The sequence below is a fragment of the Zosterops lateralis genome (genome assembly GCF_965231275.1).
Source record: "Zosterops lateralis genome assembly, chromosome: 14".
Lineage (NCBI taxonomy): Eukaryota > Metazoa > Chordata > Aves > Passeriformes > Zosteropidae > Zosterops > Zosterops lateralis.
In genome coordinates, this window is record NC_139774.1 from 7324245 (window position 1) to 7345116 (window position 20872).

General features: G+C 39.5%; 1 protein-coding gene across 1 annotated transcript in view; it reads left to right on the top strand.

The window, feature by feature from the left end:
• The window catches only part of ATP10B (ATPase phospholipid transporting 10B (putative)), a gene marked incomplete at both ends in the record, with an annotated part of 48270 nt that extends 30324 nt beyond the window's left edge, over window positions 1-17946 (top strand). The window contains 12 exons of the mRNA XM_083871513.1: window positions 1153-1738; window positions 2250-2356; window positions 3015-3141; window positions 4637-4821; window positions 8074-8386; window positions 10261-10337; window positions 10881-11006; window positions 12797-12997; window positions 13600-13680; window positions 13788-13892; window positions 14323-14510; window positions 17448-17946. Coding sequence (XP_083727639.1) covers window positions 1153-1738; window positions 2250-2356; window positions 3015-3141; window positions 4637-4821; window positions 8074-8386; window positions 10261-10337; window positions 10881-11006; window positions 12797-12997; window positions 13600-13680; window positions 13788-13892; window positions 14323-14510; window positions 17448-17946 — 2595 coding nt within the window. The remainder of the gene's footprint in view (window positions 1-1152; window positions 1739-2249; window positions 2357-3014; window positions 3142-4636; window positions 4822-8073; window positions 8387-10260; window positions 10338-10880; window positions 11007-12796; window positions 12998-13599; window positions 13681-13787; window positions 13893-14322; window positions 14511-17447) is intronic.
• Between the last annotated feature and the right edge of the window lie 2926 nt (window positions 17947-20872).

Genomic DNA, 20872 nt, shown 5'->3' on the forward strand with positions numbered 1-20872 from the left:
CAAAAAGTGACACTGCTGCAACTAAACCATCAAGCCAAAATGTTCTCTGTTGAAATAACTATCAACTCCCACAATGAACTGGGAGATCCCAACTATACATTTTTCTAGAATGCCCTTTAATTCAGGGTTCAGCAGTTTCAAAGTTAAGGGATACAGTACAGATTTTTCTGACTTTTAGTAGATCTTAAAAGAAATAAAATTCTGAGATCATCTTCCTTCTGAAGATGTGTTTCTTTCTAATTATCTAGTAGTGCAGCTCTTTGAAAAGTATCTTTTTTCCCATAGATGTTAAGTACAAAGGGAATTTTCTAGGTCTAAATTCAAGAAGTCTATGAAGTCACCAGTTATTCCGTGAGAACAAGGGTAAATTAAAATAATCCTAATTTCTCTATTTCTCTAGGAAAAGGACGTGACTCCTGACAGCAGGCTGTTGTGGCGAGTGCGAGAAGCTGCCCTCCAGACTGAAAGTCTTTCTCCTTTTATACATATGAAGACTTCCTCATCCTTTACTGACTTTTTTCTTGCTCTTGCCATTTGCAATACAGTTCTGGTCTCCACAGCTACTGAGCCAAGACAAAGGGTAATGTAACTTTAAATACGTGAGGAAAATGGATCATGCTTCCATTTAACAACATAGAGTAGTGCTCAGTGAAAACTGAAGTGGTGAAAAATTGTTTGTTTGAGAGTTGTCCTCTAGTTCCTTTACCTTTTCTGTAATATCTACTGCCTGTGTGTCTGCCTGTGTGTCCCTTCTTAGCTTGTCTTCTTATGTTTGATAAATAGCTAAGGCTACCACAGGGTCTGCAGTTGTTCTTTTAGATTTTGTATTATATATGCTGGAAGAAGTTTGTTGAACACACTGGGTTTTCTCTGATCTGCCAGGCAATTGACAGAACTACTGGGGCTTAATTACATCTTTGCTTCAGAGGTAGAGATACAAATCACCATCAATTTTGGATTCCATCTCGAATATGACATCTCTATGAATATGAATCCTTCCACCACAGTTAAATGGCAGGAAAGGGGAAAAGGGGAAGTTGCAGTTGTTATTATTATTGTCATTTAGATGCAGAAGAGTTGAGGGAGGTTTTGAGAAGGTTCTTGAAGTTCAGATTTGTTTATTTTTAACCTCGTTTTTTCTCATTTTTCTAGGTCACAATCCCACCACCAATGAAACCTTCAGGAATCACCCTGGAGAAAATTCATCAGATATTTCAAAGGCTAAAATTAGCAAGCCTTAGCCAATCTTTTTCATCGTCTCAGTCTAGTTCACAGCTTGGTGCCAGTTTCAGTGCAAAGAACACCGAGGAGCCTCTTGCAGTGCTGGAGGGCTGTGATGATGAGAATGACTGCTCTGCCAGCAGCAGAGGCCAGGAACTCCAGGACAAGGCCAGCACAGATATTGGCACTGCCTCCTTGGAGGAAGTTTTTAGGTCTGCAGCTAACAGTTCTCTGCCAACAGACTTTTGTTACGAGGCTGAGAGCCCAGATGAGGCAGCCCTTGTCTATGCTGCCCAGGCCTACAGCTTCATCCTCGTGTCCCGGACACCCGAGCAGGTCACAGTGCAGCTGCCACAGGGGACACTCCTGACCTTTGACATCCTCTGCACTCTGGGGTTTGACTCAGTCAGGAAAAGGATGTCTGTAGTGGTGAGACACCCTCTAACCAAGGAGATTGTTGTCTACACAAAAGGTGCTGACTCTGTGATAATGGACCTGCTGGATGACTCTGGCAAAGGTAATTAGCCAGGGAGTGTTTCTGTTGTGTTTCCTCACAAAGAAGTTTGCAGTAGTCTTTTATGCAGGAAATATTATATCTAGGTATTAGAAGTATAAAAAAAAAAAAGAATAAGCTTTCTCTAGTTTTTGATCTGATCTTGCAGAACTGAGGTATTTATTTAACTTATGGAATATGGAATGGGAGAAGTAAAATTCAGTGATAACACTAACTCATGTGGATTGAGTATTCTGCAATAATACTGTCAATAAGGGCCTGACAATTGTTTTCCAGGTTGTCAGCAAGCTTGCTATTATATTAACAAACAAAAACACAAGTAGTTATCATAAAGGAAAAAAGAATTTTTAGCAAGATTTCAGCTTCTGCATGGCCAACATTTTTGATCTTTCAAAGAAGTTGGTATTATAATGGAATCCACTTTTCTCTAATGCCCACTCTATTTTAATCTTAGGCCGTTAGATAGAAAATTATCTGTGCTTAAAATATGGAATCTTTTCCTTGTGTTTCACAGGTGACATTAGCACAGAGAGGAGACTGAAAAGAATAAAAGAAAGAACACAGAAGCATTTGGATTACTATTCCCGTGATGGACTGAGAACTCTGTGCATAGCTAAGAAGGTGGGAGAGCACCAGCTCCTGTACATGTCAACAGAATTACTAGAAAAATATAGTGGTTATAATTCTGCTTCAGACAGCCAGCCAGATATAGCCCATCTTTTTGTCCCTCTATTTGCCTTGTCTGGAGTCTTTTTTCCCTCTTTTTCCTCAATGTGACCAAATGATGGATTGCTAGTCAGTCTCAAAACATTTATTTCTGTTTCTCCTATAGTAACTCTAGCTGGCCTACTCTACAGGGCTCCCAAGAAAGAAACAAAGAGTCTGCAGAGCAGCCAACCTTCTTCTCTTTTGCTTGGCATTCAGCTTTCAAAAATCTTGCTCTCAGCCTGAGTTAGTGTATCTTAGTGTCATACTTTCATACAGAGGTTGTCAATGTGCAACAAATAGATCATATTCAAGCTCTGTAGAAATGTAGATCAGCCCTCAGAACCTGTGTGCTCTCAGCTAAGCAAGAGTTGTGTGAGCAAGAGTTTCTCTGCGTCATCTTTTTGTACAAACTATTTGTTTTTGCAGTTTTCTCTTGGAAAAGTCAGCATTATTTTAAAGATGACACAGTACTTTACCAGTGTGGATAGGAGTTAAGTCTCTGTGATCCAGAATGTTGGATTTCTCTCTTATTTAAATTTCAAATAAGTGCTGTTTAAATTGTGTTATGCAGGTCTTGAATGAAGATGACTTTCAAAAATGGGCCAATTTTCGTCGGGAGGCAGAAGCTGCTATTGACAACAGAGAGGAGCTGTTAATAGAGACAGCACAGCATCTGGAGACCAAACTCACCCTGCTGGGTAGCTAAAAATAAGAATTGTCATTGCATGAAGTATCACTTGCTCTCCTGTGATAGTCTTGGCAGGGAGACAGACAACAGCTTATACTAATTTATATCTAAAAGACTTCCTCTGTGGTTTGGAAATCTCCAGACTAGGGAGATAAAATCCAATGATAGTGACTATACAAGTTCTCATGTACTTTGGGCAGCAGTATCTTTGAAAAGTGTACTGGAACTATTGTGTGACCCAAGCAAAGGACATGCACATCAGCTCTTACTGTGGCTCAGCTGACATAGTAGATAATGAAGTTCCTACAATTCAATTGTGTCCACATCCTTAGATAAACTTATAAAATACTATAAATTAACTTCAGTTTTGAGCACAAATTCCAAGGGAATTTTGGTATTTGAACTGTATTATAAAATCCAGTAACTTAAACATGTAGGTGTTTTGCTACTGAGTTCCTGCTGTTGTTGCATTGTTGTGCTTGCTTTGTGCACTTCGTAAAAAGACATTTAGCATTAAAACTTACATTGATTGACATTTCTGCATCATTCATTACTGTCATATCTAACAACATCATCCTGTTAAATTATGGAGCACTTCAGTGCTTTCCGTTCTGTTTGCAAACATTTTGTTCTTTACGACTCTGATTTTTGGAGTTGTCTCAGTCTCAATTTCTTCTGACTATAATTTGTGCCCAATTGTACTTGGTTAAATTTCTGCAATTGCAAGTAATAACTTGCATTATGGCTTCTCATAATCTCTGCAGTGATTTAAAAAATTAGAATAATAATGGTAAATGCCATAAGCAGACCACATAAGAGGTAATGTAGATCTTGTCAGAATCTGTTACCTTTGCCAATTACTAAGGCTCTATGTGCTTTCACACTTTAATTTGCAAAAAGTGTTCCCTTAGCCTAAATCAATATCTATCTTTAATGTGCCACAGTTACAGCATCTTCAAACTGACCTCTAGTGGAAGGGATAAGGAGTATTGTAACATTCAGATGGTGATTTCCCAGCATCATCAGGATGAGTGTTGGCATCTGCTCCTAAGTTTGTACATGTTCAAAAAGAAAATGTACTGTACTGTTTCTTCTGCCTTTGATGGCTGAAGCACCTGACTTGACAATGGGGACAGCATTCATTTAAACAGTCAAAGTTCATCTTTTCTGGTTGTTTTGATGGGACTTAATGCAGCATTTTTAAAATGCATGTGGTGTGATTCCTCTGCCAGCACATTGTCACTTTGGATTATTAGGAAGAAATGAAATGCATTGTTCTTGCAATGAGTAAAATGAAGAGGCAGAACTTGATTGTTGACACATTCAGACCTTAATCCAAATGCAGATCATGTGCTTGTGTGTTTATTTCTTGGACAAAACCTTGGTTCAATTTTCAATAAGTTCAGGAGCACAACTGGAAAGCAAAGAGCTTTTTTAAACAAGGAAACAGTAACTTGATTTCCAAGAAAAATAAAAATTTTTCTTTTCTTTTCCTGTTTGCCCAGGAGCAACAGGGATTGAAGATCGTCTGCAGGATGGAGTTCCTGACACTATTGTGTCTCTCCGAGAAGCTGGGATAAAAATTTGGGTGTTGACAGGAGACAAACAGGAGACAGCAATTAACATTGCATACTCCTGTAAACTTCTGAACCAAAGGGACACTGTCTTCACCATTAACACTGAAAATAAGGTGAGTAAAGAAAGACAAAATGCACAGAACTTGCTGTCTTACCCTTTCTTTGTGTCTTGCAGTTTGGCATTCCTTTGCTTCAGACCTCACTCAACAAACAGTCAAAAAACCCCAAACAGCATTAGGCCAGAAACTCTGTTGACAACACATAATAGAATTAATTGAAATATAAGACAATAACGTAGAATTTCATTCAATTAGAACTGATTTTTCCAAATGAAAATACTGTTTTCAAAAATTGCCTGCATTGCTAGATATTACCTGAATTAGTATCTTTAGGGAGAAATTAATATGCAATTTAAGTGCCTAATTCCTTAATAATATGGATATCTGGATTTCCACCTTACAATGGAAATTTCAGTTTAACCCTAAGTGAGATCTGTTAGAAGATATTTGGAAAGTGCTGTATGAGTCAGCCAAGAAAACGTATGAAGGTGTAGATTTAAGTAAATTCAGAACTTTCTAACTGCATATTCCCTAATAGGATTAGCCTTAATCAGAAATTTATTAGCAAAAAATTTAATCCAGTATATCTTTGCTTAAGAAGGGGGCAGTTAAAAACATAGTCACTTTCTTGGCATTCCATGGTGGCAAACACAGTTGCTGATGTGTTCAAAAATTCCCTGCATTTCTATGGGCAAAAAGAAGGGCAGGCTGTAGGCAAAGGTAACATGGTCCAAAATAAGGATAAGCACTTCAAGGGCAAGTCTGTCAGTTCCTGTGAGTCACTAAAACACAGTGAGCAATCTGTGGTGCAATCTGTGGCCATTCCTGACAACATCTGAACTGAAGAGAGAAAATAGAGTCCCAGCTTCCAAAGAGGGTGAATGCCATTATGGATGGTGAAAGGAAAAAGCTTTAGACAAGCCAGCTTGGCTTTTGCTGGATGTGGAGCAAAATAAGCAAGGTACCAGGAAAATCATGCCTTAATGTCAGGAAGTGGATTGGCCATCACTATGCACAGCCCCTCACCCCTTCAGGCACCTGGGTGGGACAGGCTGCCCAGTGGATGGATTATGGGGACACTGTGTCCAGGCATTGAGGTTAAACCAGACCCATTTCCTAAGGAAGGTCAGCCTTGACCATTTCTAAACACAAAAAGGTCCAAAATGCCATTCTGATGCCCTATTTTCTTGCTGGTGACATCTTAATTCCCACTGAGACCTGAAAGCCCCTGAGGTGCCTTCAGAGCAGCTGCTGCCTTTTCTCTGCTCCTTTTTTTGCAGCATCACTCATGGCCCTCACTCAGCAGCAACAAGAGGCACAGTGAGTTCAGCTCTTCCAAGGGCTGGCTGTAGAGGCTGTAGAGGGCAAGCAGGGCTTCCTTATGTCACCAGAAAAGTCACCCAACTGGGTTGTCTCACCTTTTCTCCCTGGAGAACCAGAGTTACCAATACAAGCTTGCTTTTCTCAATAAATTATAAATTAAGAAATAATCCTCAATAATTGTGTAAGTAAATATTGCTAAAATACTGGCTGTTTTCCTTATGGTAGGCAACTGCATGGAGCAGTGAGATGGCCCACTTTCTAACTGCTTTTGTCTGCAGCTAGTAGCTCTCCAAATGAGAAAAACATCCTATGCAAATATCTGTCTCCTTTAATGTAATGGAAATAGAGAAACAGGGGAAGATGATGTGGAATCTGGCACGGAAAACATTCCCATGTGAAATTTCATTTGAAACGCATCTCTGCTTTAACAGGAAGCAGAATGAATACATTTAGGATGGGAATGATAAGGTGGTTTCTGCCAGGGCAGAGATGCTACAGGCAGGACCACCCTGGCTCCAGGAAATGCTGGCCTGGGTGCTCACCCACAGCAGCCTCTGTGGCCCTGGATCCAGGCTCAGAAGCAACCCTGCATACACATGGGGACTTGTGGGAATCCCCATGGTCCAGGGGACAGTGGAGATTCTCCACAATAAGATTTAGTTCCCTCACTTTCAAAATTAAACCAAAGACAAACTTCCGAAAGAGGCTCCCAATAGCAGCAGTGAGGAACACAAGTAATATATACAAAGCATTTAACCTGTTAATTTTGCCAAAGTTAGGTCTTGAAGTGGCATCACTGAGAAGGGCCTCTCCTTACCCCTGAGCCCAGCAGATTATTCAAACACTGAAAATTAAATGTCTTCCAAGAAGATGCAACATAATTAGGTAGCTTGGCGGATTTGTTTCAAAAGGCAAGTTAAGGCAAACCAGGAATTTCCACTACTGTTTTTGGTTTGTTCACAGAAAGATGATATTTTTCAATATTTTTAGGGGTTTCAAGTGTGAAGGCTAGGTGCAGGTTTTTATTAGATGTCAGAGGTACATTTGATTCCAGAACCTCCCACTTAAGTGTAATTTAAATCTTGCAAACATCCTACACATGTACCTTATGCTACATAAAGTGAAAATAACATTATAGAACTGAATCACCACTCAATAAAGCTGACAGAAAAGGCAGAAAAAGGAGTGATTAGCTCCTCAGATATTCAGGGCAATGCCACAGAAGGAGGACTTTGAGTAAGAGGGAGCAAAATAACTTTTGATATCATTTTGGATTTTCTCTGATAGTCTTGTGCCAATTTAGGAGATCAGGATGAGAGAGGTAATAGCTTTCCTTTAAATCTATTTCTATCTATTACGAAGTCAATTGTTGGCATCTAAAAGGGGACTTGATCCAACGTGAAGTGGATTTGGTAAGACAGGGCTTTGTGTTTGAGGCACAGTGCTGGAAAATATGAAGTTTTATTTTTGTTCCTAATTGTGACATACTCCTGATATGTGACTTAGAAAAGGTTGAACACTGAAAGTTATGGATGATTTTGAAAATCTGACCTTTTGTTTCTCTTACCACAGTTTATTTTTCATGGAAGCCGGTGCTGCAATGGCTCACATCATTCATATCAGAACTAGATTTTTCAGTCTCTTTAAAAGAAAATATTTCCTTTTTAATTCCTGAACTCTCAGCATAAACACACATATGTCTTCCTGATGTAAAGGTTACTATATTTTCTTTTAAAATAATTCCTTACCTCAGTTAACTGGCTGATAAAACGTGCAGTGTTTTCACTGAGGAATTGGATGGTGTCATAGTGAAATAATCTCCAATCAGATGAATCAGTGCATTTCTCAGTAAATTTCCCCTAATGTTTATCTGATAGTCTTGAACCCACTGGCGTGATTATACAAACATATATTTGGCAAGGAGCTGTGCTGTAGAGGGAGATGGAGATAACTATTTCTAGAACCACGTCTGTTTTCTCACAGGAAACCTGTGAATCTCTCTTGAATTTAACCCTGGAAGAGGTGAAGAAGAACTATGAGCGCGACAAACCGAAGAGGAAACTTTTTGGCATCATCCCAACATCCCCCTCAGCCCCTGAGGCCCCCAGCCCCGAGTTTGGGCTGGTGATTGATGGGCAGACCCTGAACATCATCTTCCAGGGCGGGCTGGAGGAGAAGCTGCTGGCGCTGGCGCAGCACTGCCGCTCGGTGCTGTGCTGCCGCACCACGCCGCTGCACAAGAGCATGGTGGTCAAACTGGTGCGGAGACAGCTCAAAGTCATGACCCTCTCCATAGGTACCTCCACCCTGCATCTCACAGGAGACAGGGGAAGCGGGTTCTTTCTCTCGGATTTTATGTTTCTTTTTACCCAAGATTTCAGGCTGGTGGTTTATGTGGGTGTTTTTCTGTCTCTGTTCTCTCTGTGACCTCTGAAGGTTTTAAGTCTGTGTCTGACACGGTGCGAGAATGGAGTCTCAAGGCCTGGGTTTTCTTGGTTTCTTGCGTTGTTTATTAATTCTTGTCTTACAAATTCTTTGTGTCCAGCCAAGGTGTTCACAGCAGCTCAGACAGGATGTGATTCCCCCCGTGATTGGAGGTCACTCTGCTTTTATACAGATAACTATGTGTCTCTTATTTACAATTCTGTGCCAATGTCTAACTCCTATACAAGAAGGGTCATTTCTACTTTGACCCAATCCCCTCAACCTACCTTGTGCCCATGTCACTACAAAAGATGGATGCCAAGGGAGAAAGAGAAGGACTCAGGGTACCACCCTAATTCCACCATCTTGTCTCCTTGCATCTACATTTTAAAAATCCCAAAACTACAAAATCTTCTACACGATGATTACTACACTACTCTCTGTTACACATTTGTGCTTTGTAATTCCTCTCTCTATTGGATGTTTTTCTCATGGACCAAAATCAAAGACTGTGTCTTCCTGGGCTCTGTGCCAGGCAAACCCCCCCGCACAGACCCCAGACCCCCTTTCTCATGTCCCAGGCCTCTCTACCGAGGTCTGTGACTTTCCAGGGCACCCAGAGGGATGCCATGGACTCCAACACTTTCTTTAGGAGAAATGTATGGGATGTGTTGTAAGGGGAGGATTTTTTGCCTCAGGTAGACACAGGGAGGAAACAGCATTGATTAATCTTTCCGGATCAAAACCCATATAAAAGTCCTTCTTCAGCTTTCACTTAGCAAATCTTGCCCTCCTTTAAACAAGATGAGGGCACTCCAAATTCAGAATCTCCCAGCAGTCCCTTTCATGCACATCAGTACGAACACATGTACATATTACCTCCAAAATGTCCTTGTTTTGAGCCTGGAAATCACTCAAGATTAGTCACTATTTTATTTTTTCATAAAGCCCTTTTCCTGTCAGATTTTCCTAGCTGATGAAAACAGAATTATCTCCATATTGGTATTAAGCACTGACTCATTTGCCTTTTACCTCCAAATAATGTGAAATGCTTTGAGTTTTCTTCCACACTTTTGGTAAGTGATGCCACTGAAATCCTTCATTAATTGATTTAGATGACTCCAAACTAAAAAAATACACCTCTGTGCACAAAACATAAAAGGAAGGGTCTATTGTATTTTTGAAATATTACTTTGCCTTCAAACCATAAGATTTCAGCCTTCTGCTTCATTTACTTTACCAGCTAACCTAATTTACAATCTCCACATTGCAAGGAGTAAGCATGGCTGTTCTTTCCCCAGAAAGAACATATTTAACATATTCCTGTGAGTTGAAATGAGCAAAAGAATTCTTGAAACCGGCTTGTTACATTGTCACCTGCAATCAAGTTTGTCATACATTCAGAGAATTCAGTGAAATAGGGTGCTGCAAAACATGTTCCTGAGCATATGGATTTGGCCATGCAGAAACACAAAATGATGGTGATGTAAATGGTGTTGGGATTGCTGTGTCACCACCCAGCTGGTCCCAATGCTGGATTTTGCCCTAGTGGAGCCAGGTCTCCTGGGAAAGAGGGAGATCAAGATCAGAGCCTTGATGTCATGCTTGATGCCATGTGTCAGTTCTCCTGATCAAGATGCCCGGTAATACAGAATATTTGAAATAATCAACTGAGATTGTTTCCTTCTTCTGATGGAGGCACCCTTTATTACACTGTTAATGTTCCCTCCTGTCTTCCCACTCCAGGGGATGGTGCAAACGATGTAAGCATGATTCAAGCAGCTGATGTTGGAATTGGAATATCTGGTCAAGACGGCATGCAGGTAATCTCTCGGTTTCTTTCCTCTTTTTTCAGGTAGTCCCTTGAGGCTTAATAAGTTTCATAGCAGCCCTACACTCTCAAGTGTCATCTTAAAAATGTAATTTGGCATCACAAATTAATATACAGTTTGTAATTGTAAGCCAGGAAAAAAAAATATGCATTTTGAGCCAAAAATTAGCATGTGAGGACAAACCCATGTTTGCTCATGAGACTGGAAAATTAGCAGATGTCTGCCCAGTGTTAGGTGAACATCTGGTTTCTGAATCTTCTCAGCTGCTGCATTTCTAGGTTTCCAGGTTTTGTGGATTCTCTTCCACTGTCTTCTGCCCTGAATCCTCTCCCACATATCCCCCTACCTTGTTCCCCTTAAATGGAGAGATCTGCAGAGATAGAAAGTTCCAACTATGTTCTTGAGGGTTCATTTGTTGGTTTGTTTCTTCTACGATATTCAATAGTAGGAAATTATTTCAATGTCTATGTTCAAATTTCATACAGCATGTGAAAAGGGTGTGTTGTAAATGACTTTCTATCCCTTTTCCCAAAGGCTGTGATGGCCAGTGACTTTGCAATATCCCGATTTAAGCATCTCAAAAAGCTCCTTCTTGTCCATGGACATTGGTGCTATACTCGCCTGGCAAAGATGGTGATTTACTTTTTCTACAAAAATGTGGTAAGATGATTAAGATTATGAAGTTTTCATCCTAGAAAAAGTTAATTCCAATTCCAGGTTTGGGGATTTTCTTGGTTGTTTGGTTTTGGTTTTTGCAGGTTAGACTCACTTTTTATGAAGCTACACTTTGTGTTTCTTCACAAGTTTATAGTATGCCCCTTCCTTCTTAGGAAGGTGCTGCATAGAGCATTGAGGAAAATACAGGTTCTAAATATATTTTGAAATATCATTATTCCAGAGACAAAAAAGACTCAAGCCTTAGTAACTTTATATGGTAGCACAAAAAAACTTTATTAATAATACCCACGAGCCTCAAAATAAAATTTGCATAAGGGAAATCAGATTATTAGCACTCAAATGTAGATGAGTGTGCACTAAGAATTGCCTGCCTGTGAAAACTCTGAATTTTTATAGGAACCACTGCAAGTAATGATGCAGTCATATGTGTCATTTTTATTTAAAATTTAATGTGTATACAAATGAGCTGTGCATTGAAGTATGATATAAAGTGGAAAAAATGAAGTAATTTAGTTTGTACAAGACTGGGCAAACAAGTCCATTTGACATGAAATACACTCTGAGCTTGAAAGCCTTAGAATTCAAGTTATCTGTTCTTTGTGGAGTTTTTAATAATTTTCAATAAGGATTACTTCTTATCACTGTTAAAATTTGTAGTAGAAATTAACACTTTCCCCTTTATGACTGGACATCCTTTTAGGATTCAAAGGCTATTTGCAATGTGAAATAGTTCTCCAGACTAGGATGCTACTGTTCTTTAATCTCCCCCATAGCATTAGGGAGCAGCACGCCTTTGATTCCACATGGAGATTCTAAAGGATTCTAAAATCTGGTGCTCAGGACTGTGAACAGTTTACTTAATTATTCTCTGATATGTTCTTAAAGAACTATAATGGCTTTTAGAAAGCTGTATCACATTGGATCACTGTGAGACAGACCCTGAAGGTATATTGCTTTATGGAATGAAGTGCAGTGCTCTCGGGTTTGTTTTTCTCTGCCCGAGATTCAGGTGGTGCTTCTAGTGGGTCTTTTTCCCTCTGAAGGCTTTGAGTCTGTGCTTGGTGTGAGAATGAATTGGAGTCTTCAAGGTCTTATTTCTTCTCTGGTTTCTCGTGTTGTTTATTATTTATTATCTTACAAGTTTCTGTGCCTGGCCAAGGTGTTCACAGCTTCTCTGACATGATGTGACTCCCCCCACGATGTGAGGTCACTACCTCTTATACAGATAATTATGTATCTATTATTTACAATTTCATACCAATGCCTAGTGCCTATACTAGAAGGGTCATTTCTACTTTGATCCAATCCCATTAAACTACTTTGTGTCATCACTGCCTCAGAAGATGGAGGATGAAGGAGAGGAACTCAGGGCAGCACCCTAAATCCTCCATCTTGTTCCCCTGCACCTACATCCTAAAAACCCCAAAACTACCAAATTCTCCACCCTGTGATTTGCTACACTACTGTCGGTTACACATTTGCGACTTGTAATTCTCTGTGTTGGAAGTTTTTCTCAAAGACTAAAATCAAAGCCTGTGTATTCCTGGGCTCTGTGTCAGGGTCTCAAACCCCCCTGCACAGACCCCAGACCCTCTTTCTCAGGTCCCAGGCCTCTCTGCCGAGTTCTGTGATCTTCCAGGGTGCCCAGAGGAATGCCCTGGACTCTGACACAGTGCCTTTAACCAAAATCCTCTCAGGAGACTCTGTTAATAACCAGTGTCTCACATGAAGGTCACAGGAGGAATTACGTGTTTGTATTTGCTTCTCCCCAGTGCTACGTCAACCTGCTCTTCTGGTACCAGTTCTTCTGTGGGTTCTCAGGCAGCTCCATGGTAGATTACTGGCAGATGATTTTTTTCAACCTCTTCTTCACCTCACTGCCCCCTCTTCTCTTTGGAATCCTTGATAAAGACGTTTCTGCAGAAACACTCCTACGTCTGCCTGAGCTGTACAAGAATGGACAAAATTCAGAGGTTTGTAATGATTGCTGAAATAACTGCATGATAATCCAAATTATTACAGGGTTTTTTTGTTTAGGAATGAGGGAAGGAAGAAAAGAGTTTAGACTTACTTGAAGCATTGAAACAACAGGAGCCCAATCTTTTGTCTCTCCAGTAATGCATTCTCCCATTCTCCATGGGAGCTGTGACACCACAGGTAACTAGACAAGTTTAAATATGACAAACAGTCAAATTAAAGTGGCACAAAATAAATGTTTCATTAGAAGAAGGGGTTTTTGACCAATTTTATAACTCTAGAAAGAGCTTGGAAAAAGAATTTGAGGAATAAGATCTCTTATGAAGGGATGAGACATTGGCAAAATTCAGCTTTTAAGACTCTTGGTTGACTTGGCAATACTCCTAATGTCTATCTTTACTTAACACAGATAAAATGTCTGTTTAAAGATAAGCCTTTAGTTTAATCAGCTGCTCAGGAGGCATTTACTTATTGAAGGAGACCAGTTAGCAATAATTAGCAGTCTGAATGGAAGAAAAACAGACAGCAATTATATTCACAGGACAGGCTAGAGATGTATATCCCATCATAATGACTGTTTATCTATAAACTCCTGCAGATATACAACTTGTCAACTTTTATTATTACAATGTTGGATGCCTTCTATCAAAGCCTCATTTGCTTTTTTATCCCCTATTTGGTAAGTAACAGGCTTATTAATATTCTCACTCTCCTGTCCTCCTTAGAAGTAGTAAATTCAGTTCTGAATAGTCAGGATTCACCACAGTCTCTCTGCCTGTTTTGCAGACGTACAAAGACTCTGACATAGATGTGTTTTCCTTTGGAAACCCCATCAACACCATCTCCCTCCTGACCATTCTCTTGCACCAGGCTCTAGAAATGAAAACATGGGTATGTGTTTGACCTGTCCTCTTCACAGCTCTGTTTTTCTTTTGTGAATGTTGCATCTTGTCTAGGCATGGAATTCTCTTTCAGAGTAATTTACCTGAATTCTGGGTCACAAAAAGTAACAGGTGCATTAGGATTTCACAAAGTGCCAGAATTTGTTATTAGCCCCAGGTTAATACCTTCATGTGCACAGTGAGAATTTTTTTCTATCGTGCCTTTGGACAGGACAGTACAAAATATTTACATACCTCAATATATGAGGAAGTGTTACTTGGAGAACTATATTCACTGCTGTTTTCTAAATTCATTTCTGGCTATTTCTCCTACTGAAGATTTCAGTAAAATGTACTATTAGATGCATTCTTTCCAACCAGCTTTGTCTCCCCCTGTCTTACACCAGTCAGGGTGTCACAGGTATCATTTGTGCTTGCAGACCGTGGTGCAGCTGGTGACAATGATCTGCAGTGTGGCTTTATACTTCACCTTCTCATTAATCTACAATGCCACCTGCCTGACCTGCAACCCTCCCACCAACCCTTACCAGATCATGGAGAGACAGCTCACGGACCCCATCTTCTATTTTCTGTGCCTTATTACCCCTGTCATCGCACTCTTACCAAGGTTTGAACATTTTCCTCTCACTTTTCCTTTTGTGGGTTTGTAGACATGTGAGTGAAGAAACAGCAATGATGTGTACAGATATGTGATGTGTCAGACACATGCTGCACAGGGATAAATGATCAGTGTGGAAGTCAGATGCCTGAGTTCAACCTTCCACTTCATGAACCATTCATTTATTCAGTTACATAACCCTAGATCAGTCACTATATATCTTCTTCCTTTCCCTTCAGGAAAACCTTTCTTTTTGGGGTGCATCAAAGTTTACCAGTACAGATCTGCTACGTAATTGTTCACTGTCATAGCCACAAAGTTGTTGAGCAGATCAAGACTATAAGCAAATCTTTGAAATATTCCTATATATTTGAGAGTTACTAAATATATTCCTGGTTTTAAGTATATTATGGTGCATTGCTAAGCTGAATTTAACAGCATTTCTATATGAAAAATATCATTGCATCCAGAATTTTAGTTTTACTTTGTATTACAAAAAATTTGATATGTTAAAGATAACTTTAATTGAGACTGGATAATATTTGGAGAGGGATAATTATTATGATGTGTTGCTGAAAAGAACAGTTTTTAAAATGCAATGATTCTGTTGCTATATAAAAATATGGAAACATTAATACTTTTGGTTTTCAATACATTACTTATTCTTAAAGCCGATATGTTTTGAGTTGCACCATTTGTTTCAATTTTTTTAATTTATTTGCTTGGACATTGAAAGAAATGGATTGGTTTGACTGCCTTGCTAGTTTCCTTCTCATCCTAATTCCCATAGGTAATGCAGCACACTGATATTACAAAATTCAGGACAATATTTTTAGTATCTGATTTTTTAAATGCTTTAAGGCATTAGAATCTGAGCCTTATCTTTGAGTGAAAAGGAACTTTCCAAGAATAGATGGTGTTTTTCTTCAAACTACTATTACTTTCCCGTTTGAGTTGAGATGCTCTTGTGATTTTATGTTATATTATATAAGTTCAGATCAGAATAAACAACACAATTCAGCAAGGTCTCATATCTTCTAGGCAGGGCATCCTTTTGCAGTCTGTTTTGCTCCCACGTCACTTTTGTTTTCCTTTCAGCCCTCATTCACAGTGTCATTTTTGACCCTGAGCTTTCTACTGAGAGCTGCACCAAACACGTGGTTAGAGAACTCGTGTCCCCATCTTGGGAATTTAGCACAGTTACGATCCTTGCTGCCTCAGCAGGTTACTGAAGTTAAGAGTTATATATTCATATCTTCAAAATCTGGATAACTGCTGTTCCTTCGTAGAGGTACCCCAGATTATTTTCTGCCCAGTCCTTCATCTGCAGAATATCCAGGACCTGTTTCCACTACAACTGAGCTGTGCCAGCAGATCACAGCAGTTTTTTATATAGGTTTTTTAGCATTGGCTAAAGTGCACTAAATTTTAAGTTCCGTTCCATGGTCCATTGCACTGTGCTGCCTGCTCCCCATCTCCTCACTTGGTGTCTGGAGGTTCTGGTTTTCTTCTAAAAGCTTTTTTCAAAATAATTGCTCTCCTGAGTTCTTCCCCTCAGTACTGCCTTTTGTTTGAGTTGCAGCACTCAGGGGGAGGCTTGGCCTGAGCCCTGCCTGCTTCAGGCTTTCCCTGGAGCACCATCTGGCAGTGCTTTGCACATCTGCATCTCCAAACTTCCTCTGCACTATGTTTTGGGACACAAACTACACAGCATTAAGTACAAAAGCCCTCAAGTCTGAACAGAAGAAAGGGGTCTGAATTTCATGTTATCCACTGGCAAGGGAAGGCAGTGTTTCTTGGAGTTTTCCCACATATGAACCTGATTATTTCCTCAGCTGTGGAAGGCAGACTGTGCTCTGCCAGGACACCTGCAGAGACCCTGAGGTGACTGAGTCTCACACCCTGCAGAGACCTAACAGGGCCTCACACCCTGCAGGGCTGTGGGAAGGGCAGCAGCCAGTGAGAGCATTTTATAGGACAGGAGACACAGTTTCCCATCCCTTCTCTGTCCTTCTGTCTGGTTTACCTGGAACTTGCACAAAAGATACAGAGAAGGAGCTGAGGGGAAAGAGACAGGACAATGTGATCCACAGCAGATCTACACCGAAAGTGTTGGGCTCTCCCATGCCCTTAACCTCCTGACCAGACCTGAGATTCCATTGGGATTGACCACCCTTAGCACAGGCACAGCAAATAAACTTTATCCACTTCTGCTTGTGCAAGCCCAAGAAATCCATTGCCTTAAAAGCTCTTTCTGTACTGAGTGTTGCTTGTTAGTCTTTTTAATCTTGTAATTCTTGTTCATACATACATAAAGCAGCAGGACATGAGGATGGCACCTTTTTAAGTACAATTTTACATAGTACACATGTTTATTTTAAAATACATGTTGAAGACACCTATGTAAAGGTCAAATCCTAATTAAAAGATGCTTTGAAAGAGACTTTGATTTTCACACAGAGCTGACATGAGATGGAGAGAGGATATTAATAATATTTAGTTACAAAAGTTCTCTGTCCTGCAAAGGGCAGATAGGACACTCTCGTTGCTGCTTTCTGAAAAATCCAAAAGCTGAGGTTTTTAACTTCTGAGGTTTTTTAATCTAACAAATTAAGATCTCTTCTTTAGCCTGTTTTAGCAGTATAAATACAACTTCCATATTTTCAAATATTGCATCTCTTGAGATTTTTTGTATTTTTCTTCACTGTTCAGCAAACAAGGAGCTATAAATACTAAAAAGAATGATCATATATACATATAGTTGACTTTATACACTTCAATCTAAATATATAACAACATGTTGTGTTAAGATCCAGGAGTCAACTTTCATCTGCCAGGTATAAGGTGTAGAGCAATGGAAAATCAGTATCTGTATTTGGGATGTGTGATGTAGATTATAGAATGAAACTACTGGTAAAAAAATCCATTCTCTTCCTCCTTCATCAGGTTCCTTATTTCTGTTCTACGAGGAACCTTCGGAACATCTCTTATTCTGAAAGCTCAGCAAATAGATAAACTTCCTAAGGAGCAACAGGACCTTGAAATCCAGAAACTAAGATCAAGAAAAGAAGCTACTTCTCGTGCACCTGTGGCATCACCTGCATCTAATGATGACCTCGACCAAAGCATCAGCCACTTATGTGTATCACCATTTCTATATCCAGCAGCAGCCTTGTCTCAGAGGGACACAGAAAATCAGGGAGCTTCTGCCTCTGGTCCTCTCGGGAGAAGGACATATGAGGAAGGCTATTTCTTCTTTAATAGGTGGGCAGAGGAAGAATCTGCTGCTGCTGATTCTTCAGCAGGGCCTTTCTCTGGAAATCATTCCTTTGTACCCAGTGGAGAAACAGCCCCTGGGCAGGATGGAGCCAAACTGACTAAAGGTTATCCCAACAACTTTAACTACGGAAGCCACCGGCGGTCAGTGAGCTCAGTGACACTCTGAAGAAACATTCAGACATGGAACCCACAGCCCATGTGGAGAAGGACTCAAAAATGTTCATGCTTAGCCATTATGCTCACTAGAAATGGAGAGGGAGGTGACTGGAGTAGTGCAGTAGCAACTCCAATACACAACTTTAGCCGAATGCATCACCTGGGTTTATCATTACATGACTTTTTGATCTTCCTGGTTTGGTCATGTTACAGGAACATTGCATGAGCATCATGCAGTTGCTGAGAATTGCACAATTACTTTCTTTCAACAAATATTTTTATATCATATTAATAGGGAATACTTGTGAAGTTTCAATGTTGTTGTTATTATGCAATTGAGTCAATAGAAAGATAATCTATTCTTTACTAAACCAAGTCTTAAAGAAACATATCCCACTCTAGATTTTTACTGTCAAAATCTTAAAGAGAGCTTACTAACTTAAAAATTATAATTCTGCATGAAAAATTATTACCTGCAGATACTAAAGGTACTTGCAGAATAACAACAATGGAGAGACATTAGAGAATGTTCCAGGTTTTAATATATGTACTTTACACATACAACAATATCAGCCCTACAGCCTGTTTTGCCAAAAGAGTAAGCTTAGGGTTTTTATGCAGATAGTAGTTTGACCTGATATTGTTAAGAAAAGAACAAATGAGCTTATAAAGATGAAGAATACAAACACTGAACTACGTGAACTGCCAAGACAACTTGATAAGTGGAGTCTACTTCTTCATACTTATGAAACTAGACAAATATAACAAGTCACATTCAAGGATTTAGGTCTTAGAATTCTAAAGTTGTCCCTGATTTTTACACTAGAAATTCAGTTTCTTATTTCAATTCTCTATATTGTTATGTGGTGCTGCTGCATTCAATCAACTATGAATCATGCTCCTCCACACAGTTGGTCACATTCATTAGTTGATGGATCTCAATAATGGAGATTTTGACAAGCCATATATGAAGGTCACTAATCACATTGTAGTAAGTACATGGTGTAAAATGACCAAAACATGCATAATGTGTTAACCCTTTTTAGTATCTCAGGGCAAAAAGATGCAGGATGTAAGCTGCCACCATCATAACTACTTATTGCAATGCAATGAAAGGTGACTTTGGTATTTCTTATAGAAATGTTGACTAGTAAGACCATTTCCCAAGTTTTTCTTCACAATGTGGGATGAAATCTTACCTAGTTTAAAATTCAAACCATCTGTACTTCTGTGAATCTACCACTGTTTCTGATTTAATAGGTTTTTAAGCCTTTTTTATACATGCTGTTTTTAGCTATTTACTGCCTATGACATGTGACCTTTCTAATAACCTATTTAGCAAATGCTAATTTAACCTGTGTATGTTATAATAATTACTGTAGCTAGAGTCTTGAAGTTGCTACCTTAAAACAACTCAGGCAAAATTGAGTACCATATCTCCCACTGGGATTTCTGATGGCCAGAGCATGATGATATATAAGAACTCCTTTTGTCAGAGTGTTAATTGTCAGCAGTTAAACAATTCAGTAAGACATCTTTTTTTCTTGATGAACAAAATGAAAGAAATTAGGTATAGATGAGATTATTGTTAATGGAGGGTGATTGCTCAGATGTTTGCTTACTAGCTGGGAATGGACCTGGGGCAACAAGACTAAAGATCAGTCCTTTACCATTCACAGCTCTTTTTTTACATTAAGTGGTCCATTTCCTTTGAACTTAAAGAAGATGTCAATTCCTTACACATTGTACTACAAAATGTGAAGTGTCTCATAGAAATAAGTGTGATGAGCTCATGCCTTGCTGTTGTTGAGAGGACAAAAACAGAGGTGAAGGAGTGCTTTTCCTACTGTCACCCATGAGCAGCAAGCTCATGTTTCCAGAGGCTGCTCCTCTGCATAGTAGGAATGCTTATCACAAGAAATAGATGAGAAATATATCTGAATGTGCAAGGGGCTAGGCAGGTTGTGTTTAACCAAATCTGGAAGACTTCCTGAATTGAATGCCAATTGTATGCCTTTCCTGAATTGAAAGCCAAGAATTAATCTCATGTTTTCTCATCAGTCTCTGCAAAAAGGTCCTACCATGCATTTTGCCTTGGCTTTGGATGAGAAATAGCATAGAGGGGAGGGTGCTTTTCATAAAGTGAGGGAAAACAGGATTAGAAACTCCATATAACCCCTAAAGGCTATTTAGTGATGCATTTCCTGCTATGTCTGGGAATAAAAGAAGTGGAAGAGTCCTTTTCTAAGTAGTTTCTAGGCTTTAACCAAAAATAGTTATGTTGGTTAAAAGAAAGAAAAAAATAATCCAATTTTGCATGGATGCCTTAAATAATCCTGTACTTAACATACAAACTGATAATTCTATTGTGTGGTAGATTACCACAAATGGTCCAATGGACAAATTTAGCTGGAGAGTTTGCAACATAGAGGAAAACCACCCCTTCCTTTTCCTTGATCCTTGAGGAAAGAGAAAGCTGAAATAAACAGAAATAAAAGGCAGCACCATGCAAGGCTTGACCTCTGCATTCCAGCTGGCTCCAGAGCTTTCTATATCTCCCCTCCTGGGGGTCAGTGCTGCCAGCTGTCCTCTGAAACAGATGCTGTTCTGGACTCATATTAACTGCTAAGCAGTGTGATCTTCCTTCTGCTCCTGGCTATGCACTTACCATGAACTATCTCATGTAAAAAAATGTCGAACAGGCACTTACATCCCTTTGATCATGAGGTAAATTAGCTGAGACTATCCATCCTTTGGGGATGTAAGATCAAGAGAAAAAGCTTTTTTTTTCCAGTGAAAACAAGCCTACAGCAAGACAGACAGTCTCCTAAGGAATTTCTTGGGAAGAAGGGAAGTGTCTTTACTAAATGGGTTATTTAGACCTAACTGGATTTCCAAGGTAGCTTTATTTATTTATTTCATGACATATTTAATAA